The following is a 13,005-nucleotide window of genomic DNA, read 5'->3' as shown; positions in this document are numbered from 1 at the left end:
GGTTCTGGGTTTGACCATCCCCTGCTCTTTGTAACACTGAGTTATGCCTAGCGAGAGGTGGGGGCTCGCTCCTGATTTACTGCCCTGGGCCCAGATCTGCTTTTTTCCAAATTTGAAATGCAACTCACCTAGAATTTGGGAGGGAAAAAAAAAAAAAACCAAGAAGCAGCTAAAATATAAAGGAAGGAGGGTTGGCCCATGAGGGGAGTAAAGCCCAGGTGGCGTTTGTTCTGAAGGGAAAATCTCCCCTGCACCCCGAGTCACGGTCAGAAGAAACCTCCATCACCTCGATTTAATAGAACAAAGATCTTTATTGATCTCACTGTAACAGCAACCACTGGCGAGAGCTTTTCTCCTCCCAAACACCTGCTTGAAGAGACGGTAAAAAAACCCAAATCTATACCCTGACTAGCAGAGGAGCTGCCCCGGCAAGGCCAGGCACTCCCTCCCTGCTCTTCAGTCCCGAGCCTGGTTATAAAAGAGAACCGGGAGAAAGTCGCTGGGATGGGGAACGGGGACAAAAGGAGGTCAGGAAAGGGGGTGTTTAGAAAAAAAAGTGGTTTCCCTCTGGCTCCTGTCTGTAAGCTGTCCTCGGACATTTTAATCTTTTTTTTTTTTTGGCTTGGAGAGCAGGTTTCCCAAAATGAGTGTCTGTGCCGAGGGCGCCGGGTCCCTGCACCCGCGGTGGCCGTCCCCGCTCCGCAAAGGATGTCCTCGCCCCCTGCCGCTCCCTCGATCGAGGACCTAACAGACCTCCTAGGATCTTCGCTTTAAGGAAAATATATTTATTTATATATAATATATATATTTGTGTGTGTCTTATCACCACCCACCCACACGCATATACATATTTCTACTTGCACTCACTCACTCGTGCGCCTACGACGGCCGGCTACATGTTCACATCGCATCCCACTGAGCACTACCCATGCAAGGGAAAGGGGTTTTTTTCTTGCTTTTTCCCCCCCAAAACGAGTGGCAGCCCTCCCCCGCCACGAGAAAAGCAGCTGGAAGATGGGAGCTTGCAACCAGCCGCCGCGCCGACCCGCGCCAAACACACCTAGAGAAATAAATTACCGGACGGAAAGTGCACAAAGCCTGCAGCATGGATGCCGGCGCGGGGCGTACCCGTCCCCGGCACGCAGAGCCACCACCCCGGCAGGCGCCGGGTCCCCGGGGGGGTGGGGGGACACGACCCCGGCGAGGGAGGGAGGATGGATGGAGCAGGCACTCAGGTGGGGGGGGCTGATAAAATGGCACTTGAGAAGGTTGCAAAGCTGTTGACGGCCCAACAGGCAGTAAAAAAAAAAAAAATAGGGGGGGGCTGGCGGACTTGGGGAGCACAGCACGGCACCGCCGCGGCATCCCCCGCCACGCACACCCTCACCAAACACTGCTCTTCAAGGCGAGAGCCGCACCGAGAGAGGAGGAAAAATAAATCCCATCTCTGGGGGGTTTCAAGATGCCGGGCACAGGCAGGATGGCCACGAAGTGCCAGGCTGGCACAGCTGCCGGCGGCAGGGAGTTTAACACGGAAACCCTTTATCCACGGCAGCACGGCCCGGCTGGGGGAAGCCCCGGTGCGAAAAGCAAGCGGAGGATGGCACCGACGCCGGCACCGCAACACCACATCCCTGCGGTGTCCCACTGGCCAGCCCCCGCATCGCCCCCCCGGGCGCCCAGCTATTCCTGAGACATCCAACGGCACCGAGGGATTTCGCTCCCGTATTATTCACATTTTAAAGGGGGAGGGAGATTTAAAAGAAAAAAAAAAAAAAGCACTAGAAAGCACTTTCCCAGAGGCGCTTGTCCCCAGCCCAAAAAAAAAGAAGCGTTGCTGGTAAAGTGCCCCTTTTTAGTACCAAAAAAAATAAAACAAGGGGGTTTTTGTAACATATGGCTACATCACTTTGAGTCCTGGCTGGAGGGTTGGGGACACAGCCCCCAGTCGAAGGGCCAAGACAGAAGAAATCCAGGTAGGAGACAGATGTGGGCACCTGGAGCACCGAAGGGAACATGCTGCCAACGTTGTCCTCCACCGAATGCCAGCAGGTCCCGGGGAAGCTGAAAAAACCCCTCCCTGGTGCAAGCAGGCACTCGGTTTTTAGGAGCGACACTTTCCCCCTCCTCCCGAGAGGCTGCCCAAATTTTCCAGGAGAAGGAGCAAAGGGGGTGATGCAGCTCCGGACCGCCAAGCTGCCGGCAGTGAGAGGTTTGGAGTAACGGGAGGGTCTGGGATTTTTAGGGGGGGAGCGGAGCATGAGGCAGCAGAAGAGGCAAAGGGATGTTTTAAAAAGGAGCCTGGTGGAGATCAGGCTGCCGGCGGGTGGAGGAGGAAGAGGACTAGGGCCGGATCCGGAAGGGATGCTCCAGCCGGCACATGCTGGGACCGGTCACCCGCAAAGGGGGTGAAGCCAGAGTTGCACTCCCCAGAAAGAGGGGGAGAAGGGCGCGGGGAGGGGGCCGCCGGCGGGGACCGCTGCCGCCTCCACCTCGCCGGGACGGATCCTGCTAAGCCGATTGGGGTGTGCACAGGTCTGGGGAGTTGCTGCCTCTCCGTGGTTCCCACTCAGATATCCATCTCGAACTGAGCGTCGTCCCCTGGCGAGAGGCAAGGAGAGAAGCATTAGGGGGGTCACCCGCCACCCCAAATCCCCCCAGCCCACCCCCGGGGGTTTCTTACCCATGGATGGCTTCCCTTCCTGGTGGTTCAGGCTGTTGGTGTCCGCTTTGGGCTCCTCGCCGGCCGAGCCGGGGCTGGTGACACCGGGAATATTGGGGAGGTGACAAGGCGGGGTCTGGGCCATGGGGGAGTTGCGGCGGTCCAGCAGGAACTTGCGGTCGTAGATGATCCGGGTGCCTGGGGGAGGAGGGGGACGAGAGGAGGATGGGGGGGATCGTGCCCGGCAGCGCTTTTTTTGCAGGAGTCTCTGGGTGAGACGGGCGCCCTGGCCAAGGACCTCCGCCGAAGCCCAAGGATAGGCACGGGGGGTGCGCACCGCCGCTCTGCCCGCTCTTATCTGGGCACGGCGGGCGATAATTCGGCGCTGGATAAACACCCCCGGTGGCACCTGGGTACCAGCTGCCCCCGGGCACTCGCCGTCGCCCCTGCGCAGAGGCCTGGCAAACTCGTGGCAGGGGTGAGATGCCGACGGGTGCGACACCCCGAAACGCGTGTGTCCCCCGGCCGGGGTCGGGGGATGCTCCGACCGCGGGGTGTCAGGGCGGGACGGGGCAGAGCCACCGACACCTGGCGGGGCGTCGAGCCGGCCACCGCGTCCCGCCGCCGTCGGGACCCTCGGCGCGCCCCGGAAAAACAACCTCCCCCGCCAAAAGCGCCTGCCTGAAGGACAACCGGCGGCGGACGCTGCCTATCGCCGACGGAGGGGCGCGATAGAGGCGCGATCGGCGGCGTTCCGAGAGGCGGGCGGCGGGAGCGCTCCCCCGGCGCGGCCCCGCGGCCGCCGCCCCGCAGGCCCCGGCCGGCCCGGCGCTTACCTCCCGGGGTGGTGGAGAACAGGGTGCCGCCGGGGGTGGTGCAGTAGTCCGGGGGGAGCTGCGCCGCGTCGCTGAGGGCCACGGTGCGGGTGGGGATGGCCCGGCTCTGGCTGGGCTGGCGGCCGCCGGCGGACGACATGGCCCCGCGCTATTGTCCCCGCGGAGGCGGCGCGGAGCGGGCGCCGCCCCCCCCCCCCCCCCCCCGCCTCCCAGCGCCCGGCCCCGCCGCCTCCCGCCGCCCCATCGCCCCCCCCCGCCGTGTCCGGCCGCCGCCGGCAGGGGGCAGGCGCGGGGGCGGGCGGCGCTGCCCGCGCCCTCCCACGTGGTCTAGCGGTGAGGATTCCTGGCTTTCACCCAGGCGGCCCGGGTTCGACTCCCGGCGTGGGAAGAGCGGTTTGGGGGGAGTTGGGGGGGGAACCACCTGCGCAAGGCGGGGCGTCGTGCCCAAGGCTCCTTTCGCCCAAACGTTTTGGCTGAGCCGCGCTGATCAAAGTCAATGGGAAAGGGGATGAGCTGATCAAAGTCCCCAGGAAAAGATACGCCAAACATACCAACCCAAAAAGTTGGGAATCCCACACCCCAACGGCTGCACCATCCCCAGATCACCAGCAAAGGGAACAGCATCCCCATATCCCAAAGCACCAACCTGGAAGCTTGGGAATGCTGTGCCCTGAGGGCCACACCAGCCCCAGATCACCAGGAAAAGGGGATGCATCCCTTTATCCCAAAGCAGGAAAGGGGACCCATCCCCATAGCCCAAACCACCATCCTGGACAGTTGGGAAATTCATACGCTGAGGGCTCCGCCAGCCCCAGCACAGCCTCCCTCCCTCCCTCCCCTGGGAGCGCTGATCCCACCAGTTATTTTTAACATCCCTCTCCCGACAGGCCGGAGCAGCTGGTTTCTCCCTCCAGCCGTGGATCCCCCCAGCCGAAGCGTGCCCCCGGCGGGACCGGGCGCCCACATGCACAAGAGGATGGGCGAGGCGGTGGCCCGCGTGGCCAGGAAGGTGAACGACACGGTGGAGAACAAAACGGATTCCCTCGGTAAGCCCAGTACTCCGGCTCGGCTCCCGCTTGGGGCCCAGAGAAGGATCAGGTATCTGGGAGCAGGGCTCTATTTTTTGCTGCCACGGTCTAAAAAAAGCTGTTGGCCCCCCCTCTGGGTGCTGCACCCAAGGCTCCCACGGGCCTGGGGAAGGGAAAGGCTCCCCCAAAGGGCTCCCAGCCCCACCAAAGTTTGAGCAGGTTCTCAGTAACAGCACATAGGACATGCCCTAGGGATAAAGGCTTTCCTTGCAATCAGTGGTGGAAGCCAGACCCCTCCCCACATCACCTTGTGAGATTTGTGTTTTTCTGTAATGTCTCCGTTTCTAGCTCATATCCGACACCCACACGCAGTTCATCAAAGGAGAGAGATGAAAGCCACTCATTTTTATTCATGCTGGATTCCCGGCCCTGGGGTATAAACGAGCGTACGCTGAGAGTCAGAGCTTCATCACTCAGCCTCTCGACATCCTCCTGAGTGAGATGATAAGCAGGGGAGGACCGAGCTTGTGTAGCCCCCACCGTGGCTTCAGGGAGGGGGCAGGCAGCAGAGCCCAGCCTGAGCATCACAGGGCCAGCACACAGGGTTTCCATTCCCTGGCATGTCCCAGGAGGGGAAACAGAAACAACTTAGAGCAGAACAAAAACGCCAACAGGAGAGAAGCACAGTCAAATCCTTTTCCCCTCCTCGCTGCTTGCCATGGGGCAAGCACGCATCACCATGAGAAATCCAGCCTGGAGCATGCCCAGGGGAAGCCCTGCTCCTTCTCCACCAGCAGTGGAGGAAGCATCCCTGTGGTGCTCGACCTCCCCTAGGAGTTTAGGGCTATAGGGAAGGAGGATTACTGATGTTATTAGACACAGACAGGCTGGCTGGGGGGTTTGCAGAAGGACATTGCAGCATGAAAACATTTGCAATGTGATTTAGGGTTGAATGAGACAGAACAGCCTTAGCATTGCTGATGGAACAAACTATAGGTACTTGCAGAGGTGGCTGTGATGGAGAGGAGTATGGCAAGGGACATGATAGCATCCATGGGTGGCAGCACCCAGAATGGCAAATCAGTCATTAAGGGGTGGAAAATGAGACGAAAAGCATTGCTCCATCCCAGCTGGGGTGCATTATAAGATGTCTGTGTCTCTCCGGGGCGGGGGGCAGATCTGGCCAACTGCAAGCTGATGACCTTCCCCGTCGGCATCTACAAAGCCATGAGGAGCGTCACCGAGGGGATCCACCGCATCTCCCTGGCAAACAATGAGCTGAAGTCCCTCACTGGCCGATTCATCACCACCTTCAGCCAGCTGAGAGGTAAGGGACAGCCCCACTGCTTCGCAATGGCTGCTTCCAAACCCCTGGACCCAGCGAAGAGTCCCCAGGTTGCTGAAGAGGGGGCACAGCACTAGAGAGTTTCCTGCACCATGGTTTTTGCTCCTCTGCACTTGCGCCTCATTCCAAGCACTAATTCAGACCCCCAAAAATCCATTTTTCTTTACCCTTTCCAGCCCTTGCAGGAAGGCAGCACTGGTTTTTACTCTCACCCACCCCCCCCCACCTCATGTCCTGCCACCTTCCAGCAGTGGCCAGGCTGCTGCCGGGTCACTCATCAACCTCCAGCTCCCACCAAGGATAGAGCTGGGGATGAAAGAGGACAGGAAAGGCAGCCTGGGCATAATGGTGCATGGCAGACATGGGGCATTTCAGGCTGCAGAAGGCATGCTGGCTTGCTGCTGGCTAATTAGCCCCCATCACGAGACAGTGATAGTTGCTCACTCTCAACTCACTGCAGGAGATGGGGACAGTCGTCAGTGCATGGCCGATGCCATGGGGACACATCCCTGTGGAGCCCCGTGAAGGCAGACAGAACCTGATCTGCTAAAACGTGGTCGTGCAAGCATCCAGGGCATCCAGTGCCACGGTTCTGAATGCTGGGGACTGCACTGGGGCTTTGTCTGCCTGCAGCAGCACCTGGGTCTCTGGCACCTTTTAAAAGCAAGTATTTTGCTCATAGGATGTACAAGTGCTGCCGTGGTGGGTGTCTGGGGAGGCTTCCCCTGTTGTACTGGAGCATCATCCGTGAAAACTCCCCTAAACTGGAGAAAAAACCCACATTGAGCAAAGGAAATCAATTTTCATTTTTTAGACAGCACGGTGAGCCCTGAGGGGGAATAAAAGACTTGTTTCACATCAAGGGCTTTGCTCCACTAGTGAACAAGTGTGATGAACATGCCAGGCCTCAGCAGGACTGTTGCAGGGGAGTAATGCCCCAGGGCTGGGGACAGCCTTGCACCAGCCGCAACAAGGCAGTACCTATAAATACCAGGTATTAGCAGGGGCAGGGCAGCTCGCGTGAGTATTTATAGAGCAGAAAGTCCTGTGTCACTGGAGAAGGGCACTGGGACAGCAGCATTTGGGTTCCTGTTTCTACAGACTTTTATGTAGGAGTGCTGTTCCTGTCCCCACGGGAGCTCATTTGGGGAGTGGAGCATCAGAGGGTTAAACTCTGTAGAATAGATAGTTTTTTCACATATAATAAAATTTCTTCCACCACTCTGTTTATATGTCAGAAGGGGTTCAGGCACGTGAAGACAGAAAACTAGCCTTAAGCCATGACAAATGTTCGTTGCGGGGGGAACAGCACCAACTTCACTAAGAATTATTGTTTATTTCTACAGCCCCTGCTCGCAAAATGCTGCACAGATTTCATTAGGAAAGCCTGTGAAAGCAAAGAAATATATTGCTCCTAAAAGCAGTATTCACAGCAGGCAAAAGTACAAACCATGGACATGAGAAAAAAAAAAATCCCATTTTTGGAGTTGAAAACCCCTGGCTGGACCTGGCAGTCCATGGGGGGCAGAGGCTGTAAGTTAAGCTACGCACTAATAATTTTCCCATCTTCTCCCCATCCCACCACCTCTCTCCCCCAAACCACAGAGCTCAACCTGGCAGGCAACTACCTGCACCGCCTGCCCGAGGAGGTCACCTCCCTGCTGCACCTCCGCACCATCAACCTCTCCAGAAACAGGTTTCGGCGTTTCCCTGAGGCCCTGGCTGCTGTTGCTGCCCTGGAGACCATCGACCTGGAAGAGAACGAGATCACAGGTGAGAAGGACCTTTTTCTGCTGGAGGGGAGGATGAGCAACACCCCAGGGCAATTGCACTTCCCAGCGGTGATGCCGATCCACATCCCTGGGCAGGGAGAGATGCTGGCTCCAAGTTTTGCTCGTGGTCCATCATCCCCTGCGGATGCAACCAGGCCAAGGGATGGTTTAGTGATCCAGCAAAAAGAGAATTAATTTGGCAGGGAAATGCAGGGGAGATGCTAAATAGACAGAGCCTTGTTAGCCACCAGCTTGTGCTGCCTCCTGGGGTGAAGCTGTTTCAGGTGTAGGGGGAATCAAGCCCCATTCAAGCCTCCCTATTTACCACACTGGGATATGGCTCTCAAAGGCAGCTCCAGCTGCGACTCAAAATCACCAGATTTAATAAAAAAACTAGGCCTGAGTGCAGAACTCAGCCCTAAGGATGCTGGGCTGGGATTTTTACTGCCAGGCAAAGTAAGGGCACAAGCCCACCTGAACATTTCCCAGAGCAAATAGGAGCCGTGACACTACAAAACCCCTAAAAAAGTGAAATTAAAGGAATGGTAAGAGCCACTCATCCCTCAACCCTGCAGCAGGAGGAAAATCTTTCACACACAAAGCTGAAACCTTTGGAGTCCCAAAAAGCTGGGCAAAAGGGGCAGCTGTTGCACGTAGATAAAAGAGGATTTATTTAGGAGCAAGCTTTCAAAAAGTGCAGGCTAGAGCATCCCACAGCCCGCACATATCCCCAGGGAGGCAAATATTGAGTCTGCTCAATTTTACTGTTTTATCTGGGATGGCTTCAGCTGCTGCTGGGAAAGCTGCTCCCTGCAACACGAGTTTTATTAACAGCATCAGCTGCTCCCTGGCCGTGCCTGTAGAAACACAACACATTAAATACCGCTTCCAAGAAAGTCAACAAAAGATGTGATTTTTCCTCACCCCTTTTTTTTCCCCTCCCACCTCCCAGAGCGAGCTGTCTCACTCTTAGTTCCCTCCATCACTTTTTGAGCTTAATTGGCCAACTTCAATCAGACCTGGTCTCCAAACAGCATATTTCCCACTCATTTTGTGCAAGCAGGATGTTGCAAGAAGGGAGTACAGCTTTTTGTTGCTTTTTTTCCCCCTGATTAAATGCAGGGAAGAAAGGATGGATCAAGGGCAGTACCCAGCTGGATTAATCCTAGGGGAGAGCGCAGCTAGAAAACCCAACTCCTAGGCTTGGTCACATCCCAGGCTCTCCTTAGCTGCTGCTGTCAGACTCTGGAAAAATAATGACAGAGCATAAATTAAGAATTTCAAGCTAAAATGTTTTAGTAACATATCTTAGTAATGAGCACAATGCTGTATGCTGCAGAAATAGGTAAGATTATCTTATTTTACACATTTTCTGGAAAGGGAAGAGGTAGATTAGAAAGCCAGGGGTGCTGCAGCCCATTTTTCCAAGGAAACAAAACTCTGGGCAATCACATTGCTCCTGCCAGCCCTTCCCAAATGCCTCCCAGGCTCATCTGCATGTAAGTTTGCATTTTTATATATATGCATTTCTATATGCTAATACAGTTTTATATATTATCTATGAGCTTTTATTTATATGTGCACCTTTTCCTCCCACACTAGCCTGGCAAAGCAGTGGAAGGAGAGTTAAGAAGAGTCCATCAGCTTGAATTTAAATGGCAAAAATTTATTTTTTCCTTAACAGCCAAGTAGGATTTGAGCCCTTCACACTCATTTCATGCCAGGAGATCTTAGACAGGGCTGTAGGAGATGGCATCTTCTCTTTCCCCCTCTGCATGCATACTCAACTCACCCACTGCAGCTGGCTGAGGACCCTGTTTTAGCAGCTAGGTCTCATGAGGAGCAGCTGAAACATCCTTGGAAGAGCTGAGGGATCTGAAAGTTCATCCAGGTGCTGTTTCCCAGCAGCAGTGCCTACACACCTCTAAGCAGCTCAGCATAAAGCACTACCCCAATAGTGCAAAGAGTGCATTTTGCTGCCTTTTATAATTTGGGATGCACGTTGCCCCACTTAATCCAATAACACGTTGAGGACCCTGCTCCAGATAAAAAACTGGTAGGTGAGAAAAAGATACTTTACAGACCATGGAGGGGAGATGGAGTTTGGGTAAGGACTGGGCCTTTTTCCATCAGTGTGAAGGTTACAGATCACCTGATTTTTGGTGCTGCTGTAGCCATGTGCTATTCCTACTCCTGCCTGTTTTCCTCTGCCCTCTCCGAGATGCTGAAGGAACTGATACCAGGGCAGCAAACCAGATTTGAAAGCATCTCCTGAAAGAGGGCTGAGTCACCTACTAAGACATACTGAACTGGAGATGGGAGGTAATGTTTTCCAGCTAAAGGGAAACAGGAGTAAAAGGAGGTTAATTAACACCTGCTTGGAGTCTGTGGGCTTTGTGGAAGGAGACATTTAGAGTCACAAACTGCCCTTTTCATCTCAATCAGCTCAACCCTGGAGCTTAATTATGTATATATTAATGTCAGTGCTTTTAACTCTTTCCCTGCTAATTAGAGTTATATCCAGTTAGTATTTTCAGCTCCTAAATCTAGGGGGATTTTTGGTGCCTGAAGCTTTAGTTTCTCTTTCCTTATTCCTTGATTAATGGTTTAATGCAGAAGATGTTGAAACAGCAAGGGGGATGCTGGAGACCACTGCTAAGGCTGGGCAGGTTTCTGCTGGGAGCAACTGTGGCTGATTTTCTCCTCCTGAGCATCCAAGAAAGCCACTGTTAATTTGGGATAATGGCATGGAAAATGCATTTTTGTTAATAGCTGTAGAAGAGCCAGCGAGCAGGTTTCCATCAGCAGGTTTGGAGGAGGCTAGCAGGAACTGGTGGCCACCAAAGGATGCAGGTAATGCTGAAAGGTAACTGGGAAGTGACTCTGCTGAGCTGAGCAGGGTCCTTCCCCCTTTAATTTGCAGCCGTACATGGCCAGGAGACCTTCGGGCCTGTTAGTGTTCATTATCCAGTTCCTCAGATGCCTTGGCAGCCTTTTCATAGCCACCTCCTCGGATGTCTCCCAATGCCTCAGCAGCCCTTTCATCTGAAGGAGCTAGGTTTTTCACTCATTTATAATCATATTCTGATCTGAGAAAATGACTGTTTGCTTTAATTATTGAAAAGCCTTTCCCCCCCCGCCCCTTTTTTTTTTGCTTAACTGGTGAAGGCAGCATGAATAATTCAGGCTCAAACGTGAGTGCCTGATTCATCAGGGAGCCAGCAAGTGATGGTTCAGGTTGCTTATAGAGGAGTTTGTGACTCCCATGGCACAGCCCACAGCTGTATAGCTATAGGAGGCACTGCGTGCCCTGCCTGTCGCTTCATGCCAGGGGTGAGTCACTGCTCCTTACCTTGAATTGAGCTGCAGAGCTGGGCTGCTCCCAGACCAGGCGAGGCTTCCTCCCTAAAATACTTTCCTTAGCTCCCTAAATTTAAGCAAAGTGGGGTTTTACCACTCTGCATAGCCTTAGAAGATCATTAAACAGGAAGATCATAAAAAAAAAAAATTATGCATCAACGGGGGAAAAAAATAAAAAATGATACAGGTGAACAAATCCACTGTAAAGAGATATTAAAAAAATCCATGGGAAGCTCAGCCCAATGAGAGAGATGGGCTCCTAAGAAATATGTGTATTACAGAAAATAGCGCTGCTTTCTGGAGGAGAAATTAAAAAAAGCCATCAAGGTGTTTGAGTCTTTTTTCCAGCATAAAATAAGTTTCATCATTTAAAAACTGCATAATCACCAGCCTAGCTGTAATTACAGCACTGCAATTCTGCGCCAAGTATTGGCAGAAGAAATCAGAGCTGGGGATATAAAAGGCTCTTGTCATTTTGGTGGTCAAATTAAAAAGAAATTATTCTTGGTAAACCCAGGCAGGTGGGCTTTTCAAGCCCAAAATATTGTGATTTGTAACAAAAAGCTAAATCTATCATCTTTTAATGATCTCGGAGGTTAGGTTTTTGTATCAGTCGCATTGCTCTCAGTGGATTTACATCAGAATTATTCACGGGACCTGCACCCTGTTTTAATGTAAAAAGGGTTTCCTTTCTAAAGGAAAACACCCAAGTTCATGGAAATTGCAAAATAGGAACGTGGCTGGTGATGGCTGAGAGCCATTTTGCAGCTTGTCCAACAAAGGCAAAGAGCACATGCTCTCTCTTAGCCTGGTGAGGGCTCCTGGGCATTGCAACACTGGGAATAAAATAAGGCAGTAAGTCTCTGAGCACCAGTTTAGCACCCCAGCAGGGTTCCTTTAGGACTGGGAGAACTGGAGGGCAGTGTCCACATTTAATACCATGGTGTTCACACCTTACCGAGACATTTGAATAGTCATATGATGTAATATTATTTGATGATGTCTTTGGTTTGATAAAAACCTGGAGACCAGCGGGAGCGGGGTTTGGTCTGGGTTGCCCACCTCGCCGTGGCTTTCGCCCCTCTCTGCCGTGCCAAATTCCCTGGCGCCGGGATGGATGCTCACCTCGGTGCTCTCTTTTGCAGAGGTGCCGGTGGAGAAGCTGGCCTCCATGGCATCGCTGCAGAGCCTCAACCTGAGGGCAAACCCCGTCGGCCCCGAGGCGCGGCTGCTCGTCCGGCCCCTTGTCCCCTTCGACCTGCTGCTGTCACCAGAGGAGCCCATCCCCAAAGCCTGAGAGGGTCTCAGGGTGCCCGGGCGAGCTCTCCTGAGGGGTGACTGCCTGCGAGAGTGGTTTGGCTTAGGTCAGTCCCTGCTATGCCGCTGTTTCTGTCCCAAAACCAGTGAGGCAGCCAGTCCCTCTTTTTTTTCCTTAATAAAAAGCAAGCAGCAGGGCTCTTCTGCGAAGGGATGGCTCTGCCAGCTCCTGAGCTGGAGAATCTCCCGCTTTGTGTTTTGCCAAGCGCTTGGGGAGGAAGCAAAGCCAGGATGCACGTGGTGCAAGGTTTGGGTAAAACTGGGGGAGTTGGATGTTTGGCTGCATCCATGCTGCCTGGCCAGTGATGGGGAGCACCTGCTGCGCTGGTCCGGGGCTGGGACTGTGGGGGACATCCCTGCAGCTGTAAGGGTTCCCCCTTGAATTGCTGATATGGCAGTATGCCACATGCCTGATTAAATGTTTTCCTGTTCCGTGTGAGGGGTTTTTTTGCATTTGCTAAATTTATGAGTTATCAGTTGTCTTCTCCTTAAAGAAGCCCCTTTGCAGATCCTCATGGCTGCTCACTGCAGCTCAGGCTGATGCCAGCAGCAGGATTCTGCCCAGACCTTAGCAGTATTTCTTTGCATTTTCCCAGGGAATTTTTTTCCAAGGAAATCTTCCCCCCCCCCCCCCCATGGTTTGTCACCGTGGAAATCAAAGCAACCCAGTGTCAGTGGGTCCCTG

The 13,005-nt window shown here is 53.8% G+C and overlaps 2 protein-coding genes and 1 non-coding gene across 3 annotated transcripts; 2 read left to right on the top strand and 1 right to left on the bottom strand.

The window, feature by feature from the left end:
* Positions 1 to 291: 291 nt before the first annotated feature.
* Positions 292 to 3,659, bottom strand: EIF4EBP2 (eukaryotic translation initiation factor 4E binding protein 2). Its single transcript, XM_074830214.1, has 3 exons — positions 3,499 to 3,659; positions 2,684 to 2,860; positions 292 to 2,601 (listed from the first exon to the last, which is right to left on the bottom strand). Exons 1-3 carry the CDS (start codon positions 3,635 to 3,637, stop codon positions 2,570 to 2,572), a joined length of 348 nt encoding a protein of 115 aa, XP_074686315.1. The 5' UTR covers positions 3,638 to 3,659; the 3' UTR covers positions 292 to 2,569.
* Positions 3,660 to 3,814: 155 nt separating this feature from the next.
* TRNAE-UUC (transfer RNA glutamic acid (anticodon UUC)) lies at positions 3,815 to 3,886 on the top strand. The gene has a single exon. It is a non-coding gene; the product is annotated as a tRNA-Glu (tRNA).
* A 504-nt stretch (positions 3,887 to 4,390) lies between these two features.
* Positions 4,391 to 12,752, top strand: LRRC20 (leucine rich repeat containing 20). Its single transcript, XM_074830213.1, has 4 exons — positions 4,391 to 4,544; positions 5,704 to 5,853; positions 7,477 to 7,644; positions 12,149 to 12,752. Exons 1-4 carry the CDS (start codon positions 4,463 to 4,465, stop codon positions 12,298 to 12,300), a joined length of 552 nt encoding a protein of 183 aa, XP_074686314.1. The 5' UTR covers positions 4,391 to 4,462; the 3' UTR covers positions 12,301 to 12,752.
* The last annotated feature ends 253 nt before the right edge of the window (positions 12,753 to 13,005 follow it).

The sequence above is a fragment of the Strix aluco genome, chromosome 7 (genome assembly GCF_031877795.1).
Source record: "Strix aluco isolate bStrAlu1 chromosome 7, bStrAlu1.hap1, whole genome shotgun sequence".
NCBI classification, from domain to species: Eukaryota; Metazoa; Chordata; class Aves; order Strigiformes; family Strigidae; genus Strix; species Strix aluco.
The sequence above is the reverse complement of the archived record's forward strand: the minus strand, read 5'-3'. Positions and strand labels throughout refer to the sequence as shown.

What these genes read in the sequence shown, in the direction of transcription:
- LRRC20 (XM_074830213.1), top strand. Translation starts at nt 4,463, where the DNA reads ATGCACAAGAGGATGGGCGAGGCGGTGGCCCGCGTGGCCAGGAAGGTG. An exon ending in GAACAAAACGGATTCCCTCG is followed by an intron (nt 4,545 to 5,703) that starts GTAAGCCCAGTA and finishes GGCGGGGGGCAG; the next exon opens with ATCTGGCCAACTGCAAGCTG. An exon ending in CACCTTCAGCCAGCTGAGAG is followed by an intron (nt 5,854 to 7,476) that starts GTAAGGGACAGC and finishes CCCAAACCACAG; the next exon opens with AGCTCAACCTGGCAGGCAAC.
- EIF4EBP2 (XM_074830214.1), bottom strand. Translation starts at nt 3,637, where the DNA reads ATGTCGTCCGCCGGCGGCCGCCAGCCCAGCCAGAGCCGGGCCATCCCC. An exon ending in GTTCTCCACCACCCCGGGAG is followed by an intron (nt 2,861 to 3,498) that starts GTAAGCGCCGGG and finishes CTCCTCCCCCAG; the next exon opens with GCACCCGGATCATCTACGAC. An exon ending in GGAAGGGAAGCCATCCATGG is followed by an intron (nt 2,602 to 2,683) that starts GTAAGAAACCCC and finishes GCCTCTCGCCAG; the next exon opens with GGGACGACGCTCAGTTCGAG.